The sequence below is a fragment of the Schistocerca piceifrons genome, chromosome X (assembly GCF_021461385.2).
Source record: "Schistocerca piceifrons isolate TAMUIC-IGC-003096 chromosome X, iqSchPice1.1, whole genome shotgun sequence".
NCBI classification, from domain to species: Eukaryota; Metazoa; Arthropoda; class Insecta; order Orthoptera; family Acrididae; genus Schistocerca; species Schistocerca piceifrons.
Window position 1 is genome coordinate 545,574,675 of NC_060149.1, and position 24,416 is coordinate 545,599,090.

The following is a 24,416-nucleotide window of genomic DNA, read 5'->3' on the forward strand; positions in this document are numbered from 1 at the left end:
CACATTACAATTTGTAAATTGTTCCGAAAGATGCATTTTAATAATGCTATCAGGGAAAACAGCAGAATGACAGAGCATTCTCTTACTGGGATCCATCTGCATACACAATGATAAAACTGTGGTACGTACTTAAAATGGATGAAAACAAAGTTCCAAAAATGTGATCGGGAGTACAAGTTTTCTCGTACTGTGCCACACTTAAAATCACTTTGGGCCTCTGATGACACCAAAGAGGCAATGTGTACCATTCCCGGCTGTGTATTTTGATGCCTGAGAGATCCAGATCTTTGAGACAGTCTGTATCATGTATCCCAAATGGCTTGGTCGCTTGGGGCAAATCCTGAACAGCCGTTCAGAGGTGGGTTGAAACACTGAACTAAAAGTCAATGACTGAGGTGACGCTGAGAATTTCAGCACCTATCAAGCCAAAAGCATATGTCACCGAATGCAGAGTGGTGGTTCACCAGCCTCTGCACACAGACTCAAAACTGGGCTGGTCCGAAAGGTTCCAGTCGATATCTGAATGCCCTCATGGTGGACAGCACCCAACACCTTGAGATAGGAAGGATGGGCCGATCTGTAGACCACGCTGCCATAATCTAAATGTGACCGAACAAATGCCTTATTAAACTGCAGGAGGTGGGACCTGTCAGCTCCCTATGTTTTTCTGCTAAGGCATTTCAAAATATTCAATGACTGGAAGCCCACTGTTCACAGGTCTTTCAGATGTGGGAGCCAAGTTAATTTTGAGTCAAATAATTAACCCAAAAAGTGCACAGTGTCTTGAAAATGTAAAATATTGTCCCCCACTGTGAGAACTGGTTGGTTAAAAATTCGCCGAGTACGATTAAAATTGACACATGTGGTCTTCTTGGGTGAGAATCAAAAACCATTGCCTGGCCCAGTTTCCAGTCTCCTAATGGTCAGCTGTAGCTGCCCCGTTGTCGTTACATGATCAGAGGAAGAGTAGAAGGTTGCAAAGCTGCCCCCAAACAAAGAGCATTTGACAGGGCTCCTGACTGCGGAGGAAATGCCATTGATGGTGATGGAAAACAATGTGAGACTGAGGACACGGCTCTGGGGGACACCATTCTCCGTAACATTGTAGTCAGACAAGGCATCGCCAATGCGATATCGAAAACACTCTGTCCTTGAGAAAGGATTGGATAAGAAGCAACAGGTGCCCACATAGTCCCCGTTCATGAATTTGGCGAAGGATGTTGTACCTCCCAGTAGTGTCATACGCTTCATTTGAGGTCAAAAAACACACAAACCAAATGGTTTCAGCATAAGGAGAACTCCTGTATTGTCGCCTCCAGTAGAAGTTATCAAGGGTGGAACGGTAGTGCCTGAAACTGTACTGAGAACGGCTCAGGTGACCTAAGGATTCGAGCAGCCAGACGAGGCAGTAATTGACCATGCATTCAAGAGTCTTACCCATACAACTAGTAAGGACTACACCCTGGTGACTTTTAGGGGTGCTACAGTCCCTGCCTAGTTTCCAGAACGGAATTAATATTGCCTCCTTCCAAGTTGTAAGGTACTGTTAATCAAACCAGATTGGATTGAAACAAAAGAGGAGCTGTCCTTTCACTTCAGAGCACAGATGACGAAGCATGGCACAATGGATCTCATCAGGCCCTGGCTGTGCAGACAAAGCTGATTCCAGTTTCCACATGGAGAATGGAAGGTTGTAGAAGTCCTCATTATGCAAGAAGAAATTGAGCTTCCTCATCTCTGCAGTCCTACAGAACACCTGAAAAGCAGAAGCTTGTCTGGATGACATAGTAACAGTAAAGAAGTGTTCATTTAAAACCTGAGCTATGTCTTTTGGTATGTCCACCAAGACCCCATTACTTGACAAGGCCCTAATTGGACATGTACTACCCTTGCTTAAATCCATCTAATTGATTCCTATACTTGTGCAGTGGAAGTGGACCAATTAATGGAAGTTGAAAATTCTCTCCAGGGAGCCCTCTTACAGTCTTTTATCACTAACCTCACATGTGCTCTCGCAGATCTGAAGGCATAAAGATTTTCTGTAGTTAGACAGTGTTTGGAATTCTGCAGAGCTGTTCATCTGGCCCTGACTGCAAATCGACAGCCATCATTCCACCAATATACAGGCCATTGTCTGTGGTGGTTACTAGACTGGGGGATGGACTCTGTGGCAGCCCGTTGGATCCCACAAGTGATATGGGCCACTGTATCCTGTGCACAATTCTTTTGTTCCCAAATAGCCTGTTGACTGTACTGCAACCAATTTGCCCTTTGTATCTTCCATCTGTGTGGCCTCCTGTCAGCCACTGTCCTAATTGGCAGACGGATCCACTCCGGGAAGCGGTCACTAGAATGTAGATCTTGAGCCATTTCCAACTGAACTGAGTCAGTAATAGCTGGGGAACAAAAACAAAGACCAATGGCTGAAAAAGACCCTGTAGCTGTGGAAACGTATCTGACCCATGTTCAGCAGGCAGATATTCTCAGAATGGCTTAGTCACTCGATCAGACATCTCCTGAGCCCCACAGCACAATGTGTGGGCTGAAGTCCCCCACAAGGAGGAATGGGCATGGGAGTGCCCGGAAGAGTTCTGCCAGTACATCTGCATCCAAAACATCATTAGGTGGGAGGTACAAAGAACACACTGTGATATTAAAGGGTGCAAGAACTTTCACAACAATTGCTTGCAATGTTGTGGTAAGGGGGACAGGACAGGAGTGGCATCTGTCATCAATGAAAACAGCCACTCCACCTGTAGCCCTGTCTCCAGGAGTATCGTCCTTTCTGTATGCATGGTAGTCCCGTAATGCAGATGTGTCACCAACTTTAAGATGTGTTTCTTGTAAGCAGATGCAGAATGGTTTCTCCTGGGCCAAGAGCTGCAGTTCTTCCAAATGTGAGCAATATCTGTTCAAATTCCACTGCAACACAGAAGTCCCTGTGAAAGCCATTGATTGGCAATGGTTGTTCTTTTCCTGCTCCCTTGGAGGCGGTGATGTACCACGGAGGTCAGGAGGAATGTTAGTTGGTTCCTTAATCTCTGGTGCCTCTGATTGGAAGTCCATATCCTCAAGAGCATAGTCCCCATCACAAAGGGAAAGAGCTCACCGATCTGAAGGCTTAACTACCGCTTTCCATTGGTAAAATTTCCCATTTAATGTGAAGTAATTATGTACCAATATTAGTTGCAGTGGCCTCTGATGTTTCTGAAACTAATAAATTTTTATGCTTTACTTAGTTGTTAAAGATTATTTCTATTGCTTCTTCAATTCATATATTTGTAAATAGGTTAGTTACATTAAAAGAAGCAAAAAGATTAAAATTGTTCTTCTTTGTTTGTCCAACTAGTTTTTCATAGGGTTTTTTTTCCTCCCCACATGCTGCTGCACTCAATTCACGAAATATGAAACCTAACATCTAACTTTCTTATAATAGGAAAATGCATTTCACCTCACTGAAGAGCAAATGTAAATTATGTATTAGACAATTTACATCTGAAGATAAACCCACATGGTCAGAAATGCATCATGTAATTTAATAAAACATTAACAAGTTGTGACTGAAGGTATTTGTATTCAAACTTCCTGTGTACAATGTATTCAGTTCTGCACATATACAGTACATACACATATACAGTATAACACACGGCGAGGAAATAATAACTACGGTGTAAATGTCAAAATTTTAAGTGTCTATGCAGATGAGAATTTAAACTGGAAAAAACACATTTTGGAACTCCTGAAACAAATTAGTATGGCTATATTTGCATTTAGAATCATTGTAAATCTAGGGAAGAGACAAATTAGTAAGCTGACATATTTTACATATTTTCAGTAAATAATGTCAAACAGGATAATGTTCAGGTACCTCAACTTTAAGCAAGAAAGTATTCATTGCCCAAAAATGTGCTGTAAGAATATATGTGGTGCTCAACCACAGTCATCATGTAGACATATTTTTAAGGAGTTACGCATTTTGACTACTGTGTCACAGTATATTCATCCCCTTGTGATGTTTTTAGTAAATAATCCACTGCAGTTCAAAAGAAACAATGATGTACATAATTACAATATAAGAACAAAATGACATTAATTATGCCATATTACAGTTGTCTTTATCACAAAAAGAGTGTGCACAATGCTTCCACCAAACGTTTTGATTACTTACTCACTAACATAAAATGTCTGACAGACAGAGAAGTAAAATATGGGACAAACTGAAGAAGTTTCTCCTTGACAACTCCTTTTATTCCATAGAAGAATTTATAGTTACACATACACACACACTCCTCGCATGAAACTGACACAGCAAAATGTAAATTATTACTCAATAATAAACAATCAATCACTAAAAAAGTGTAAAAGGTGATGTGTACAAATTATTAACTCTCAACAGTGCAACAAAAGAGAAAAATCGGCATGTAACCTTATTTACATGTGAATGTGTAATGTGAATCTAAAAGTCCGATTCCAAAACATTATTATTAATTGTACAAATTATTTATGAAACATGAAACTAACTAACTGTGTGCTTATTAATAAAACCTGATATTTCTCATAGGCCTATCTATCATGTTAGTCAGAAATTTTTGGGAAAATATTTGTCAAGTATGATTAAAAATTTTTGTAACAAGTGCTTACATGGCCTGGATATGTCTTCATAAAGTTCTCCTAGAATAAATGGAACATAGTGGAGTTGTGTACGAGTATATCACTTCGGAATAAGATTAACTGGTGCACTTATTACGTTCCAGCTTCAAGATGTTTGAGGACCTCATAGCAGCTGCCCACCTGTGATACAGTTTTGCACAACCTAATGATCAGAGCAACAAAATTTTTCCATGTTGCAAAGTTACCTATACACGACAGCTATCCATGTATATATCAATGGTTCTGTTAAGTAGTAGTTCACCACAAAGAAAACCTTAAGATTCTTCTAAAACTGTATTAGTAGCTAAAACTTTTTTATGATTGCTGGAAAGCTATTGAAAATGTCTCTCTTGCACAGACAATTTTTAGACCAAAGTATATGACTTTAATTCTTTATGAAGATTGTTCTTATTTCTAGTATTATTCTGTGAACTAAGCTGGTGTTTCAAAAAGGGATATAATCCTTACAACAAATCTCATTAAGGAACAAATGTGTTGAGAATCAGTAGCTAGTATTTACAATTCTTTGAACACATTTTTTTCAAAACTTTCTTGAATTTACATCACAGTTAATTCATATTATACTCTTTGGAGTGGAAAAACATTAGTTTGGCATCACAAATAACCAAAAATATGATTCCATATGATATCACTGAATGAATGCAGACAATGTATGCCATTTTTATGTCAAATATGTCTGACAAGACTCACATTTCAAAGAAGTATTTATTTAGGTGTTTCAGTAGCTCTTAAGTAGGCTCCTATTAAAAAAAAAATTCTATCAAGGTTTCGCTTGTTTAGCCCCAACAATTTTGGGCTGTTAGATCCTAATTTTATTTGCATATGTTAAGTTGAAACAATTTGGAAGCTCTGAACGGAATTAGGGAATTAGATTGCTGTGAATTAGCTATGAACCTTTGTTAATGAGCATGTAAATTTCAGTAACTGATCTTTCTAAAACTAAATTTAATTTGTTACTTGGATGAACACTGATAAAAAAAATGATTCTTTCCAATTGACACAATTTGTTCACTGTTTTCTCATCACTTTGGAGAATTTGCTGTCACACTACACTATTCTAATTCACTTGAGAAGAATTTGTGATTCAAGAACATAAATGTCTTTTGACAGATCACATATTATAGCTGTAGCCAGTAACTTATTGTAAAATTAGTTAATTACAATGTCACTGGACATGTAAATAGCCTTCTGAGTATCCAAATACTCCAGAAATCTAAAGCGTGACTTCAACAATATATTATTTGTAGACAGATAGTATAGAAACAGCTTTTCAAAATTTATTGAGAATGTTGGCAAAAGTTATAGTAGACATAAGTTTGATCCCTTTCTTAACTAGTGGCTTAAGTTCAGCATGTGTTAGCTAATCAGAAAACTTTCACTGTTAAACCATAAAGTAAATAAAGAATTTAAGATTTTATTAAACTCTTAACAACGCTCCTTTGTTAATTTTGGTGCATACAAATATAAAAAATGCAGCCAAATTTTTGGTTACTGGTATTGCACATCATCTGGAGAACCCCAGTTTGGAAAGATAATGTGCGTAAGAAAGTGTTTGCACAATAAAAAAGTGCATAAATGCAATGGTGCACCAGCAAACTTTATTCTCCAATTGTGAGTGGCAGAATGGTCTGTATAAGATACATCACATGTAATGCATTGTTGTACTCAGCCATTGGACCTAATATCTTAGAACAAAGAAAGGCACAAATCTGTCTGCTAGCTTAAGTTCAAAAGTTGATATAATTCAAAAACTTTTAAAGTGGCAGTTGTAGGTAGCGGATGCTTTCAGCTGTGATTGCATGAAATATCACTAGAGATCAGGCCTGAACTACCTTGTTTACAATATTCTGCAAACCTCAGCAGCAATAGCCCAGTAGCCACTCTCTTAATCATTCTTTTATTTTCTTATTTTGCAGTGAATGAAAAGACTAATCCTGGTCTATTACGGATTGATTATGACTCTCACAACACCAGAAGGGATTTGTGATTCCTGTGAACATGAGTCAGTCTTGCTTTCGCAGAAACATAGAACACAGATGCAGGGTTCTGTCCTGCGAAACGAAGGCAGGGCTTGTTTCCCTGCACTGCCCCTCTCCCCTCTGGTGGTGAAAATTCTCAATTGTTTACACTCGCGGTCATCAGCAAATATTTAGTGTCAAAGCTCTGCACTACAGAGACTGCAAAACAAAACAGTGTATTTCAACCATACCAAAATTCTTCCCCTAACATGTGAGTAAACAAGTAAGTTATTTTCGATGTACTTCTATGCTAAGTGCCTTCTCAGTTCTACCTACAGCATTGTCAAGTATACATATCACAGCCTTGAAACCCTACAAAAGCTCAGAGTTAATATTCTGCAGATTTTATAATTATCTCACTTGGCAGAAAAAGAAAAAGTAGTATTGCGGAGCACCTTAAATCAGAAATACATTCAGTTCACTGGCGGGGAAAATGCTACTGCTTCTAAACAGAACGAGCGTTTGTTGAAAGCTTGAATACAACAAAAGAAGAAAAATAAATGCCACTACAGAAAAAAAACTGCAGAAGTTTTTGCAAAAAGCAAATGCTCCAGTTGAAAAGTTCCCCGAATGCCATCCTCCGCCCCCCCCCCCTTACCCCCCATCAGTTTTGAAGCTCTAAGTCTTTGTCTTCACACACATAGCTTGACAATCTTTTAAATCTGTTTATATAATCATTCACAAACAAATAAAATTAGATGTGAATTTTTCCAAAAATAGATGCAAATTTCACCAAAAACAGATGCTATATTTTCTCATCTCTACCCATGGTGCAATACACAAACATGTTATAACTTACTAAGTGGCATATCCCTCTATACTGGCATGACTGTTACTATGATACTATAACATAACTACTACATATGATTTATGTTGTGCTTGCACATACTGATGATGACACTATAAAATGGTCCTGTAAACTGAAAATAACTGGATATGTTTGAAAAGAGAAATAAAGAAGTGTTTTAGTATCAAATGTGATTTGCTTTAGCAGCAGCAGTAGCAGTAGCAGCAGCAGCAGCAGCAGTAGCAGCAGCAGCATACACCTATTAAAATTACTTTGTGATTGACAGATGGCAGCGGTGATGAGCAGAGTTGCCTGCTCATACACAACATGCCACATGCTGATTTGATTGATAGTTGTGCATGCATCAAAAAAGAAACAAGTCGCATACTAACTTACTGACAGTTGCTAACATCATTGTAGGTAGTGGGGAAGTTAGTGGTGGGGCACTGCTTCTGTAGGTACAGCAATGTATTAACTTGCCATTAAAGACAAATAACAGCAATAAGATAAGTATTCAGTCACACACATCACAAATTAAGAAATTATCTAACTAAGCGAAGAACAATGTGAGGGGTGAACACAAATGAATTTTCGTTTACACACTATTCCACTAACAGATGCATGCCAGTTACGACTGAATAACTTTCACCACCTTCTGTTAGTTGCCAGAACTGCAGTCAGAATTTGACGAAATAATAAGTTGGCCTATGTTACTTTCACTACACATTCATTTTCCCATGCATGCACCAAAAAAGGAACAAGTCGCATACTAACTTACAGACAGTTGCTAACATCATTGAAGGTAGTGGGGAAGTTAGTGGTGGGGCACTTCCTTCGTGTGTCTTACAACATTATGATAATATGATGGTGATCGGTTTATAGTAACCTTTGTCAATGGTTCCACTTCTGTCTGTGTACATTTTTTTGTTGTTCTTTACCATGTAGCCCTTGAGTCCATATGAATATAATGTAATTAAAGTGGCAGTGATATGATGGCAGTATGAGGACCCTAGAGCCATATGTTTTGCCAATTCATCTACAGCGTATTGATGTAAGGGGCTTTATTGTGAGCCACAAGATCCAGTTCTTCAGTCTTGGTATAGTCATCTGCTATGGGAATGTTTTTTCGTTATACCCAATTGACAATGTCTTGTTTTCTGGAAGTTACTGTAGGTGCCTTATCAATAACATTACAGTGATAACTAATCCTGAAGGTTTGCTCAAGTTCTTGATGGCTCTTTGATATCAACAACACCTACAGAACAATTCACAGATTTGAGTTATGTATGCCTGTGGCAGGGATAAAGTTTCATTGCAATCTAATACATCGATCAACAACCAAACTCAAAGAATACTGATTTATATAAATTCTCAGCTTTTTACATGTATGGATGTAGAAATAAAATAACAAAACAGTTTATTACATTGACAAAAATGCTACACTAACCAAAATGAGAGCTATTAATTTTATCAATGCATTACTATGGGAACAGATTTTTTTTAGAGACAAGTAAAGCAAGCTTAAAGAAAGATTGAATGTGTCCTTGGTATTATCAAAATTTCCATTTACAGACCAGCACTTTGCTTTTACACTAATGAGCCAAACATACAATTTTGTTTCATTTAATCTTGTTGCAGTACAGTATAACTGTAATGCCAACTTAGATCGTAGGTGTGACTGATGTGATAAATTGCACATTAAACAGTAACACGAAATGAAACACGAGATTGGCATAGTGCATGGGAACAACTGTGACTGTGGCAAATAGTGGTGAACTGTGAGTATATAAATTATATTTACTCCACAATGTAGTGAGATATGGCTGTCCTCCCACCCTTAAAACAATTTTGGTGTGATGGCAGCATTTCATGTTTAGTATCATATGGCAAAGTCCACTGAACATAAATCAGTCAGATTTTTCACTGCAAGTTCTTCAAATTAAGCACTGTATGTTGCTTAATTTCAAACCATCATAATAACTTTGACCACTAAAGGCAAGCTATGATGTTACATCATAAAATGTGACAGAAAGAAAGAACTCTTTTAACCAAACAGTTAATTTTTTATCATGTAATAAAGATTGACCATCTGAAATTATTCTTTCCTTATTTTTGTACACTAACTAAAATATTTACCAAAGACTAACTTTAGTAGCAAATATAGTTTTGCCTTATTTGCACAAAAATATTTTTACAGTGGTGTAATGTGAAAATCAGTACATATACGGAGCTCCTTCCCCTTCCCTCCTGCCCCTGTGGCTGGCCATTGCTGCTCCCTCCCATACCCTGTAGACACATCCACATCACCTTGAAAGACTTGTAACAGCAGAGCAGGCAACGCAGTGAGCACATAGAGCCCGAGAAACAGCTACGATTGGTTGATGACTGGTCCCTACAACTCAACTCACTAAAACGTCAACCACAAAGTAATTTTAATTGAACTATAGTAGTAGTAGTAGTAGTAGTAGTAGTATTCATCCGTAGATCACTTTTACAAAGATATTGAAATGTCACAGTATTACAATTTAATCCTTAGCTACTATGGATGTTAACAGGAACACACTTACTATGGAGGGGTCTCTCATGCTGTCTTTTTATTTTCAGGACTTCCTGTTGTTTGTTATACTTCTTGGAGACAGACTTAACGGGAATTTCAAATTTTTAAACAATACAGAATTTCAAAAACTTTGAAAACTACAACAGAGCTAAGTTTGCAGATTATTTATATTTTATATATTACTAAACTAATTGTTGTGACTCGCCGATCTTTCAAAGTGCTCTTACATGGCCGACAGCCCCGCACGCTACTTCATCTTCTGCGGCCTTCCACCTCACGGCCGCGGGTGCCTTCGCTGGGCCGGTTCACCGACGACGACCTTGTATGGGTACGGGGATATGGCAGGTGGCCAAAATGGAGTCCTGGCCACATCTTACGACACCGTGGCTGACGCCTGTATGAAATCCAGACAGACACGGGTGTTGCAGTGCGTCATTCGGACCAGCTTCGGCCTCGGTGCTGGCAACGCCTGTTCCGAATGCCGCTACACCACCTTCAGCTCTACCTGACGCTCAGGATCTTGGCATCTCTCATTACTCACAACACAGCCCTCTCACCATCATCTCAGTGCCAGCACAAGAACGGACGCCACCAGAAGATGTGCAGATGCAGGAACCAGATGACCAGCATCCGTCGGAGCAACTCTACTCGCCTCCTCCTCCTACGGACGCCGACACATCACCCATGTCTCCTGTTATAGCAACCGGACTTGCCACAACGGGCAGATTGGTGCATGGGGTCCCAGCAGATTTGACCCCTACGTCTCCTGTCATCTCGACCCGTTATCATCAGGGACACTTCCGTCCATACGGGAAGCCGCCTCCTCGCGACTTTACAGCCAGTCAAACAACACCTATGGACGTTAGCAATCTACAGGCCACCTCCATCAAGACCAGTGCAAAAAATTCAAATCGGGAAAAAGTGTTGTGACTCGCCGATCTTTCAAAGTGCCGCCACGCAGTTACGTGCTTCCTCCACATGCGGCGCTGGCTGCCAGCCATGCAGCAGCCGCGCCACCTAAGTGGCCAGCCAGCCAGTGGCCGGCCAGCCGGCCAGCCAGCCGGCCAGCCGGCCAGCCGGCCAGCCGGCCAGCCGGCCAGCGGCCAGCCGGCCAGCCGGCCAGCGGCCAGGCAGCCAGCCAGCAGCCGCTAGACTTGGACTCAGTGCTGATTTGACTGTTACCGTGTACACATTTTCGGGTCTTCCTGTTGTTTGTTATACTTCTTGGAGACAGACTTAAAGGAAATTTCAATTTTTTAAACAATACAGAATTTCAAAAACTTTGAAAACTACAACAGAGCTAAGTTTGCAGATTATTTATATTTTATATATTACTAAACTAATTGTTGTGACTCACTGATCTTTCAAAGTGCTGCCGCGCAGTTACGCGAGTCTTCTACATGCGGAGCTGTCTGCCAGCCATGCAGCAGCCGTGCCACCTAAGCGGCCGCTAGACTTGGACTCAGTGCTGATTTGACTGTTACTGTGTACACATGTCTTACTTTGTCTACTTGCTCTGTGACTTACATGTGTTGTGTTGTTTTTGAAATATATGTGTTCAATTTGACATTATAACACTAATGGCACTTAGTTACATCTCTACTCACTCACAGATTATCGTCAGGGAGATAAAGCATTACAGATTCACAACATAACTGTATGGAAAAACATATTTCACTAACGACAAATTTTATTTGGAATCAGCTTTGTGTTTACTTCTCCTCACTTCAGCCTTAGAGCAATTATTCCACCCCATAATTCTATCAAAGGCGAAATTTTGCCAAATTTTTATTTTAAAAATCAAGAAGGTAGTGATTACCTATTGTATTCTTCTGAAGCCCTGAATAAAATTTTAATTGTGTTCAGTGTGCATGTATTTCATGCAGACCCTCCAACAATTCTTCAACAAAATCAAACCACTACACTGTCAACATGGGTATCTTGTTTTCCACTTCAAACAAGGACAACAAATGGCTGATGCTTTTTGTTTTTCAAAAAAACTGTTTCTGTGTTTGAGGCTCATATCCCAAAACAGCAAGTTTTCTCCAAGACTTTTTGGAATCTGTTGCAGACCAGGCAGCTGCAAGACAATATTGAATCACCTTGTTCTTACATTAGGTAGCGGCTTCCATTTTATCCATCAAAAACATCTTTCTATTCTTACCAAAGAAGTATTCTTCTCCATCATCATCACCTGTGCTGTGACAACTTTATTACTTCCAGTTTCCTCTTCCAAATTAGTATTGTGATCAAGAAACATTCAAAATCAGGGTCATTGTCACTGTCATCAAAGTCTTCATCTGAGAACTCACTGAGGCTTTCTTGAACACTTACATCAGTCTCACATAGTAAACATTGCATAGAAGGCCTAGCTTTCCTTACCATGGAGAAACAGTAACATTCAACAAAAACATTACACACAAACACTATGGTACATCTGTGAGACTTCTCAAGGCCCAAAAAATAACAAACAAATTGCAACAACAATGGCAGATTTCTGGCTCACATAACTTGCCATCCAATAGCAAGGTACACAGAAGAATCTATTTCATTTCACAGGGGTGTATGAAATATCACAAGACAAAAAGCTGTAGTGGTCTGAGAAACCATCCATAGTAGTTAAAGATTAAACATAACAAAAACTACAACATTCATATACACAGGCATTTACATGCTTACAGGTCTTGTAGACAGGAACGGGACAGATAGTCAGCTATGGCCTTATGGCAGCAACGATCATGGCATTTGCCTAAAGTAATTTAGGGAAACCATGGAAAATGTAAATCAGAAAGACCAGATGAAGACTTGACACACTATCCTGTCAAACACATGGCTAATCTGTTTAGAACAGTGTTACCTCATTCAGTTTGTCCCTAGTGTACAATACTGTTTTGCGAAGAAGTTATTAAACAATTTCATTTTATTTATTCTGTAAGAAAAAGAGGGTTTCTTCAAAGTGTAATCTTATTTACACACAGATTATATCCAATTCCATTAAGTGTTTAATATTTCTGTTCACATAAAAAACATTATCACAATTTTTATCATTTTGCAATATAATTCCTAGATCGTTTGTAACACAGGTAACTTCTTCACTGACTGAAAAGTTCTTCCCAACAGGCCAATTCTTGAGGTAAGAAAACAGACACAACTCGTGCGGTGAAACCAGTCCAATGTACCTTCATAGACTGCACTTCAACTATGGAAATAGACACTCAATCCAAGTAACTAATCGCGATGATATAACCTAAACCACAAAAAGCAGTCACCATTACTTTCTCCAAACAAAACACAACAGCTTTTGGTTTTATTCAGTGCAGTTTCACCTTTGCTGATACACTGTTTTGTCTACAATTTTACGTTTCTGGAGTAATGGCCGATGCATGTTTTATCTACTGCCAGAGTCCTTCAGATTATGTTTCAACTTCTGTAAACATCATTTAGAAACATTTTTCCTCCAACTGCTTTTGTCTGAAGTCAATGTACACTCAGTTTCTTCATATGCAAAACTTAATTCAGAATACTACGTAACAATTCGTACGAGGCTCCTACCATCTTGACAACCTCACAAACATTAATTGTTGAAATCTCCTTTCATGAGAAAATCACTTTTTTCCAAAATATTTTGTCATTAGAAACCTCAATTGGGCATTTGAAATATGTGATATCATCATTGTTCCTATGACTGCATTTTAATCTGTTTATACAGTAATGTTTCAACTTACATAGTGGTGGTGCAGAGTTCACTCAACTGACATCCAAACCACATTACACTTTTTTTATATACAGAAAATTGTTTCATACATGATAGATACTCATTTTCCTTCAATTCTAACAATAAAAGTTTGAGACTAATCATCAAAGATATGCACTAACAAACAATTGTGCATTGTATCTGGTTCAAACCTTGAACAAAATCTTTAAAAGCATATTGCAGTACAACAGTAAAGGTAATGAACAAAATTTCCCATTTTTATGCAGAAATTTATGACTTGTGCAGTTAACCTTACAGTGGAAACCATTAGTTCTGAGGAAAACATATACTTCAGCTTAAATAGTTGCAATGCCATCAAATTTCGCATTATCACACAACACTACATGAAAATTCATAGAATATTTGCATAGAAATTATGGTACACCACTTTCTGGGTAGCAACAACATGGTGAATCTTTCACATCTAGAACTATAGGTGATTTCACTATCAATCTCTTCAACTTCATATGCTTACTCCCGTCAGAAGTCTGGGTTCTGTTTGTCTTTCACATCTCACAGCTGTTCCTGTTCTCACATCAGGAGATATTTAACCTCCCTGCTGAAATTTCCACCTCCTTTCAATGCTAATGCCTATTTACCAACTTCCACTTCCACTTTTATCTTGTCACCAATTATTCAATTATCTTTCAGTGTTTCACAATTTTTTATTTATTTTTTTTATTTTAGAATATCATTTCTAGTTAGACTTCGCCAACTGCTGTTACTTTTAACTAGACCACAACCACCATTAAGGCCATGACATATATTACTGAACAGGCATTACAACCTATGCAATAATCATAAACAAGTAACAAAAAAAAGGTTCAAATGGCTCTGAGCACAATGGGACTTAACTTCTAAGGTCATCAGTCCCCTAGAACTTAGAACTACTTAAACCTAACAAACCTAAGGACATCACACAAATCCATGCCCGAGGCAGGATTCGAACCTGCGACTGTAGTGGTCGCGTGGTTCCAGACTGAAGCGCCTTTAACCGCTTGGCCACCCCAGCCGGCAAACAAGTAACATGTGATGCAAAATCAGTGATTATCAAGCTTTAAATACTTACCGAGACACCTGTATCCACATTAAAGCTCCTTTCTTCCTCTTGTTGACTAGGTTCCCCACACTGTAATGCATTCACCGATTCCTATAATATGAAATACCACGTAGTTCATTACATTTTTATTAAATTTAACAGAACAGTCACTGAGCAACAACATTTCAAGAAAACTACAGTTAAGAGTTATTTTCATTACAGCCAACATATTTGTCACGAGAGAACAGCAACTGCATTGACATTTTAAAAAGTTCTCATTTATTCCTCAGTCTCAGTTGCACATTTTATCTATCTGGATCACCTTTATATCTAAAACAAACTAAAACTAAATATGAACCATCTATTACTTTACAATATGTAGAAAAGAATACATAAATGTATAATTTACCTATTTAGTAACATCAGGAAGCTGTCATGTCTACGCCAGAAACTCATACCAGAGTACTGTTTTTTTTAACTGCAGTCAGGAGTTTTAAATTGGTATGTGGTGGATGTAGGGGTGAGGGGAGGGTGAAATGGGAAAAATGGAGTGAGGGTGAACGAGAGAAGGTGAAGGAAGCAGAGAGGGGGAGTGGTAGAAACATCATGAGTTTAGCAAGAGAGGATCTTAACTTATAATTACAAAAAGTGTAATCATGCAAAAAAATCTCATTAAAATACTTAAAGTGTAGAACAATGTATGTGTGAACTGTAAAAGGCATAAAATAGTAAAATTATGAAATGCAGTGATGGGGACAGAAGGCAGGGAGGGGGAAGAGAGTGTTAGACATGATATGAGTTTAACAAAAGAATGTCTTACACTAAAATTGTAAAACGTAAATAATGTACAAAAATTTCCATTAAAGTATCAAAAGTGTAGACCAATGGATGCGAAAAACTGTAAAGGGCATACAATAGTAAATTATAAAAGAGGAAATAATGTGACTAAAACTGAATTAGTGTCTTTTACAATATTAAAAGCATGAAACACTGGTATAAAACCATGAGGGTCTTATATTAAAAGTATAGAACAATGAAAGAACAAACAGTATAATTATAAAAGCAGAATTATGTAAAGTACCCCTCCCCTCCCCCATCTTCTCTCACCTCTCTCAATTCCTCTCACTACATTTTATAGTTTCACAATTTTATGCATTTTACAGTTTACACAACAACTTTTCTACACTTTACTTATTTCACTGAGAATTTTTATACAGTTATAATTTTTGTAATCTCAGCATAAGACCCTCTCTTGTTCAACTTGTGACACCTCTACCATTCCCCCTCTCTGCTTCCTTCCCCTCTCCCAGTCACCCTCACTCCATTTTTCCCCTCCCCCTTCTATTCCCCCTTTCCTCCCTCTCCTCTCCCCCACCTCCAGCAGGTACAAAGTTAAAACATTGAGAGCAGCAGCAAAATAAAGTATTGTGATTTGAGATTCTGACACAGACATGACAGCTTGCATATGCAACTAGACAGGTAAGTTCTACATTTATGTACTATTCTTTTCAACTCATTGTAAAATAATAGACAGTTCATATTTTGTTTTACTTTGAATTAGATCTTAAGAAGATCCAGATACGTTGAAATGTGTCATGCATTTAAAAATGTGTGACTGAGAATGAAGAATAAATGAGAATTATTTTGAACAGTTAAGAGTGCTTGAAAAAATGGTAGCAATCAGAACAAGCTTATAGTATGATCTGTTAGAACTGCTTGACCATGAAACTCTCACAAACATCCTGTAATTCAAAGATGGCCTATGTATACTGGACAGCACAAAGAAGGGTGGTGGGAATTCGTAGTCAGCGTCAAAGTTCAGGCAAGCACTGATACAAATCACGTCTGTACTCTTGACCTATTTCAGAAGGCACAAAAGTTTTCTGCAAATAAAATGTACTGTTGGTGGGAACAGATGCATTACATAAATCCTTAACATGGAATTTCCTGCTGGCCTCATTGTAGCTGAAGGGTCAACTTGTGGGCTTTCTATGGAAGGATACAGAGGTTCTTATAAAGCTTCCAAGACTAGCAGTTTTTTTCCTTGTTCTGAGAGACATACTATTTGGAAAACATCCCTTTATTACAATAATGTGTAGTTAATTTTCCACAACAGATGTAAAAGCTTCTGCATTGTAAATCATTGTGGATCACTTGTTGTGGCAAGTACAATCAAATTGGAAGTAACATTTGCTGTTAGCCCACCAATACAGGATATCTTTGACATAAAGAATAATAATAATGATAATATTAATGATAATATTAATAATAATAATAAATTAATTTCATCACAGACTAGCAGTAGGCTGAAATTATCAAAAGCTGGTTATTCAGTCTAGACAACAACACCAGCACAAATACTGAGGTTTCTGCATGATTATATCACCGAATTCTGTTAAAGGGAGGCTTCACATGATGATCCACTGATTTCAATGATGATAACTTTCTTCTGAACTGTAGAAGTTAAATGACATACCCAGTCCCATACTGCACAGCCACATGACTATTGCTAGACGACATTTGGATATATCGGTATTTGGGGACGAAAAGGACACCAATTGGCCTATATACTTGTACTGAACTTTCATTTACAGTAAACACTAATTCATCAGAAAATATTAAATTATACCACTTACAATACAGTACAGTAGAGTTGCTGATCATCATGGAGACCACTCAAAAGTAACCCTTGCAGAAGTGTGCAGGTCACTAGGTCTCAGTTTAAAAGAAATAGGTAACCATAAATTTGAAATTTCCTGGCAGATTAAAACTGTGTGCTGGACCAAGACCCAAATTTGGGATCTTTGCCTTTCACAGGCAAATGCTCATCGACTGAGATACCCAAGTACAACTCACAATCCATTCCCACAGTTTAACTTCCACCAGTACCTCATCTTCTACCATCCAAACTTCACAGAAGCTCTCCTGCAAAACGTCATTTCATTCTGGAATTGTCCCCCAGGCTGTGGCTAAGCATGTCTCTGCAATATCCTTTTTTCCAGATGTGCTAGTCTTGCTAGTTTTGCAGGGCAACTTCTGTGAAGCTTGGAAGCTAGGAGACAATGTGCTGGTGGAAGTAAAGCTGTGAGAATGGCTAGTGATTCATGCTCGGATAGCTCAGTTGGCTGGGCACTTGCCCACGAAAGGCAAAGGTCCTGAGTTCTAGTCTCAGACTAGCACACAGTTTTAATCTGCCAGGAAGCTTCACATCAGTACACACTCTGCTGCAGAATGAAAATTTCATTCTGGAATCATAAGTTTTGTGAGAAATGTGTTTATGTCAAACCCTTTAATCCTTTTTGCAAAGCACAGTCTTACTTTTGAAGGTTTGTGAATGTATCATTTGTCAGTGTAAGATAACTAAAGCAACTGTTTTAATAATGCACCTGTAGCTTTGAATTGCACCTGCACAGTGACAGTTCAGTTACTGAGGACAGTACAGTCCGTTCCTGGTTGTTGAAGTGTTAATAAGGCAGTACTTGTAGCAAGGTTTGTAATTATCAATACCTGAAATTGAAATAATTTGAAAAATGGAAGTGAAGTTTGTTTAAATTTGTGGATGTGTCCACTGCACCTGAAGAAAATAAATGTAAAGTTATATACAAAAGCTCTCAGGCTATTAATTTACATTGAAGAATCCAGGACCTCTTTATTTAACATCAAAATTAAGTATTCACATTGTCTTATAATTACTAGTGTCTTATCAAATACTGATCTCAGTGGTACATACTGGGTTCATATTTTAAAGTAAGTAAATTGAAATGTGAAAAATGTTCTTGGGACAAATAAAAACTTTCTATTTAGAGAATTGGGTAGTAATGTTAGAACACAATGTGACCATTTCAAACCAATTAAGAATTTAAGTAACCATACACTCATAAAATGCAGGGTAAAGATAAGTACAAATCTAAAAAAGAAACAGACTCCTCATGCAAGAAGTCAGATATGCAGATTGTGGGAATTTATCTAAGACTATGCATGTATACCAGATAAAATTAAGCAACAAGTTCAACAGCTTTTTTAACAAATGAGGACATTTTTGAACACAGGCACTCACAGAAATAACAAAAGATGGTACACATTAAAAAGAAAGCAAAGAATACAAAACGCTCAAATGGAATGCCACAGCAACTGAAAATGTGAGAAAATGATAACAGGAATATGATGGAATATGGTGAATTAAACCGAACTATTTGGAAATGCCTTCACCAGGATATGAATAGATACAATGAAAATTTGCTTTGAGTAACAACTGGAAGGTATGGAAGTAAGGAGGAAACAAAACAGAAACTTAATTTGGTGCATTCTACAATTGAAAAAAAGCATCAGATAAGGAGATATCCTATCACTGTAACTATTCTGAGGAGTCCCAGAGAAAGCTCTCAGGTTGTTAAAATGAGAAAAAGATGAAGTAACAAATCATACTGGAACATACATGAAACATACCCATTTTTCAGGTCAAATTGCACTGTTAGATAAGGTACGACCAAGATGACACCCTGATGAAAGATGAGTAGATGGCATTAAGCATGTGTGGGAATTACATGGATACACGTAGCTGGCATCCCTAATGAATGAGTCAGTCCAGAGGAACCAAAGAGCCAAGAGTGGCAGAAGTAATGGTTTTTATATACCTGTAGGAACTGAATCAATTGACACTGTAATTATAAAACACTGTCATTTATGGCAACTGCCTACTAGGCATTCACAGGCACATTCCCACTGCTGCATCCTCCCACCACACTGGTAATCTTTGATTACAAATTGCCACGTTCTCCAGTATATCTCATGAAAAACATCGAAGTACCAGCAGACCTGGCCTTCAATTAGTAACAAATGAGCCCAATGAGAGGACCTTCTAGAACATACTAACCCTTTGCAAATGATTGATTGATGGACCACTTCAGTTGTTTATCTGCAGTATCTACATGAATTCATGCCCAATTATGAGCTGATCATCCCCAATTCCTGCGGGGACATCTGATCTGATCATTGAGACTGACAGAGGGGCATGATTTCTGGACCATTTGTTGATTTTTCAGTTCAGCTTCTACATATTTAGAATACTCTGCTTCGTTTATTGATTTCTGACATATGAATTATTTCTAAAGTGTGGGATTAGGTATTTGTGCTGCGCACAGACTGCTTCAAAAGGGATAAGAACTTATTGTCTTGGAAGCAATCTAGAGCCAGTGAAAGCTTTGGAATGTCAGGAACGAGAAGAATAATCTATGCACGTGCACTTTAAGTTAAGCAAAGATAATGTACTATTTACTCAACTATGTTGTACATTACAGAATTTCTTCAAAATAGTTAACACCACTTTCAATACAAGTGTAACATCTTTGCAGAAAATACTGGTGCACTCTACAAAGTGCACCAGGCATTGCACAAATCCCACCACACAATACAAGTATCTTAGCGAGAAGTGTTTCTTCGTCAAGAACTGGTGTTACATGCACAAGGCTCTGATATGCTCTTAACAAGAAAAAAGCTAGCAGTGTCACATCAGTGGAGTGATGTGCCCATGCAATTTATTGTCCTCATTGTTTCTGATATTCCAGAGCTTTCGCTGATCCTAGATTACTTCCAAGATCATAAGTTCCTATTCCAAAGTTCTTCTATTTAGACTTCTCTATCAGTTGCTTTATTTATGCACAATCTTTGAAATATACCAACAGACTTGCAGTGCTGGGTTCCATCCTAGTTTAATGATAGTATATTTGCAGAGAGCCAATTGGTAATTTTCAACACAATCTTAGTTACATTCTAAAGGGCTGACATTTCTCTTACATTTGATTATAAAAGTTGCATTGTCATCAAAGAGAACTAATTCAACTTCTAGGATATTTTGTGGCAGATCGTTTATACATAACATGAAAAAGATGCTGTTTCATTACACACACTCCTGCCCCCTTCCTAAATGTGGCCGTCAGCATTCTTTTAGTTAGACAGAACTAAAACCAGTTGCCTACAAGATGTCTGCTGCCACAATATTTGGGATTATTTAGGAAATACTGTGAACTGTACAAGAAAATGCTTTTCACAGATCACAGAAATTGTCCGCTGGCATGATTTCATCACTTAAACTTTGTAGTATAAGTTGATTTTTGAATCGAAAAATGGAATTTTTGTAGAGTGACCCTTTTAAACCCCAAATTGATACTAAGTTTCATTTTATGATTGGTGTTTTATTGCTCTTGCATACATAATACAGAGGATTGAGTAACTGAGACTTATCTGCATATGTATGGTACTGCTTTCACACATATTCTATTGACTTACCCCTTGAATTATCCACATAAATCTAATGAGCTACATTCGGAAAATATTTATCAAATATGTTGGTAACCTGACTGCTACCACTTATTATTTCATCATTCTCTTTAATAACCCGGTCCTTACTTTCCTTAACTGATTTTCAGGTTTCTCTATTATCTTTTGTCTACACATTGTTAATTTTATTGGCTGATTTGTTAATTTTAGACATTACAGTTTCTTATTGTTTAATCACTTTGCTTTAGTCAGGGCAGTATTTGTTGTAATATGAAAAAGGGTCATACTTGAGCACTTAAGGTGCAGTGAAATGGCGTGATTTTGGACAGTTTTTAGGTTATTCTCACGATAACATGCATAGGTTATGTTAGATTCCATTTTATGTTAGAGAAGTTGTGAGGTGTGTGTATAATGAATACAATATCCTAAAAACAGAAAGTCTATGTGTAGCTATATTTGCCTGAGATAGACAAGGTGTCACCCCATGGATTGGGATGATACTGGGCCCAAGTTTTTTAAACATATATCCATAGTTACAAAGTATTTGGAGAGGGGACTTGGACATAAATTGATTATTTTATTAAATTAAGTTCTACATTCTTCCTACTTGATTTTAGTTACTTTTCACACATTTTAAGGATGTCCATCATTACAAACAAGTAATAAAGACTGAGATGAAAAATGTTATATATTAAAGATCAGTTCTAAGTTTCTAACAAATTAAAGTGCATCTTTTTACAGTTCTAACTTTAAATAATAAAAACAAATACAATATAAAGAAATTCTAGTAAAAAATCCAAATCAATTTTCTTACTCAACATTCAAAGTTAAGTGGCAAACACTTCAAACATTGACTATAACATTACAATGGCCTACGAGTCTAAAGCACATCTGCTCTAAAAATAAACCTCTCTCTCTCTCTTCTGAACTGGTATAGGAAGTACTCGTGAAACTTGTTCTTTTTTTATTGCGTCTTTAGTAGGGACTTTAGGAAACATAAATAAGTGTCTAGTGTTGTTGTGTGGGTACAAGAATTTCACACATACTTCCCTTGCACCAATATTTGTGGTTACACTTTTCTATATGATAATTTGCCACACTGAATACACTCCTGGAAATGGAAAAAAGAACACATTGACACCGGTGTGTCAGACCCACCATACTTGCTCTGGACGCTGCGAGAGGGCTGTACAAGCAATGATCACACGCACGGCACAGCGGACACACCAGGAACCGCGGTGTTGGCCGTCGAATGGCGCTAGCTGCGCAGCATTTGTGCACCGCCGCCGTCAGTGTCAGCCAGTTTGCCGTGGCATATGGAGCTCCATCGCAGTTTTTAACACTGGTAGCATGCCGTGACAGCGTGGACGTGAACCATATGTGCAGTTGACGGACTTTGAGCGAGGGCGTATAGTGGGCATGCGGGAGGCCGGGTGGACGTACCGCCGAATTGCTCAACACGTGGGGCGTGAGGTCTCCACAGTACATCGATGTTGTCACCAGTGGTCGGCGGAAGGTGCACGTGCCCGTCGAGCTGGGACCGGACCGCAGCGACGCACGGATGCACACCAAGACCGTAGGATCCTACGCAGTGCCGTAGGGGACCGCACCGCCACTTCCCAGCAAATTAGAGACACTGTTGCTCCTGGGGTATCGGTGAGGACCATTCGCAACCGTCTCCATGAAGCTGGGCTACGGTCCCGCACACCGTTAGGCCGTCTTCCGCTCACGCCCCAACATCGTGCAGCCCGCCTCCAGTGGTGTCGCGACAGGCGTGAATGGAGGGACAAATGGAGACGTGTCGTCTTCAGCAATGAGAGTCGCTTCTGCCTTGGTGCCAATGATGGTCGTATGCGTGTTTGGCGCCGTGCAGGTGAGCGCCACAATCAGGACTGCATACGACCGAGGCACACAGGGCCAACACCCGGCATCATGGTGTGGGGAGCGATCTCCTACACTGGCCGTACACCACTGGTGATCGTCGAGGGGACACTGAATAGTGCACGGTACATCCAAACCGTCATCGAACCCATTGTTCTACCATTCCTAGACCGGCAAGGGAACTTGCTGTTCCAACAGGACAATGCATGTCCGCATGTATCCCGTGCCACCCAACGTGCTCTAGAAGGTGTAAATCAACTACCCTGGCCAGCAAGATCTCCGGATTTGTCCCCTATTGAGCATGTTTGGGACTGGATGAAGCGTTGTCTCACGCGGTCTGCACGACCAGCACGAACGCTGGTCCAACTGAGGCGCCAGGTGGAAATGGCATGGCAAGCCGTTCCACAGGACTACATCCAGCATCTCTACGATCATCTCCATGGGAGAATAGCAGCCTGCATTGCTGCGAAAGGTGGATATACACTGAACTAGTGCCGACATTGTGCATGCTCTGTTGCCTGTGTCTATGTGCCTGTGGTTCTGTCAGTGTGATCATGTGATGTATCTGACCCCAGGAATGTGTCAATAAAGTTTCCCCTTCCTGGGACAATGAATTCACGGTGTTCTTATTTCAATTTCCAGGAGTGTATAATGAACAGCTTTATCTAAAAGTTGCAGGTCATAATTACACTGTACTTTAGCACCTTTCTTGTTGTTATACATTCTCAGCATTGTCCGAAATCACCCAGACACAGTACTCAGTTTTGTAAAATCTGTCATTATTTTATAACTTTACATGAATATCTTGACAAACTTGTACAGCAGTTGTCTCAATGCCATAGGCTACTGACTTCATTGACAACTGTAGTTATAATACTTTTCCACTGGTCGCAACAATAAAAAGTTTCTACTTGATAATACTGTGTGAACTTTCAACAGTGAGCATGTTTTCATCAGATATTTACCCAGGTAAACATTCAACCCAAAATAAAAGTCACAGAATCTGGGAAGTACAATCTTGCATTTAAAATAATAGGTATGTAGAATTAAAACTGGCAGAACTTCATCGCTGAGTGGCAGGAAAGAACAAATAAACCATACTGTCCAAAATCACTCCGCTTGTTGGTACATGATTTCATGTAATTTCCTTTTCCTTCTGCAATATATTGTTAACTTTTGAAACCTATGATTTTTTTTTATGTTTCACTAGGGCCGCACTTTATTTGTTTCTTGAGAGAGCAGCTGTTAAAACACACACAAAAACACACACACACACACACACACACACACACACACACACACACACACACACACCAAATTTCTAACACACATCTATCACACTACTATAAACAACACTCCTGTCAGCTCTGTGTAACAGTGTGTTGAAATGTTTTGGTGTCTCTTCGTTGATCACTCTGTTTTCAATGATACCT

General features: G+C 38.7%; 1 protein-coding gene across 1 annotated transcript in view; it reads right to left on the reverse strand.

Moving 5' to 3' along the window:
- The window catches only part of LOC124721781, a 524,867-nt gene that overhangs the window by 230,226 nt on the left and 270,225 nt on the right, over window positions 1-24,416 (reverse strand). The window contains exon 16 of the mRNA XM_047246895.1: window positions 14,857-14,937. Within this exon, the coding sequence (XP_047102851.1) occupies window positions 14,857-14,937 (81 nt within the window). The remainder of the gene's footprint in view (window positions 1-14,856; window positions 14,938-24,416) is intronic.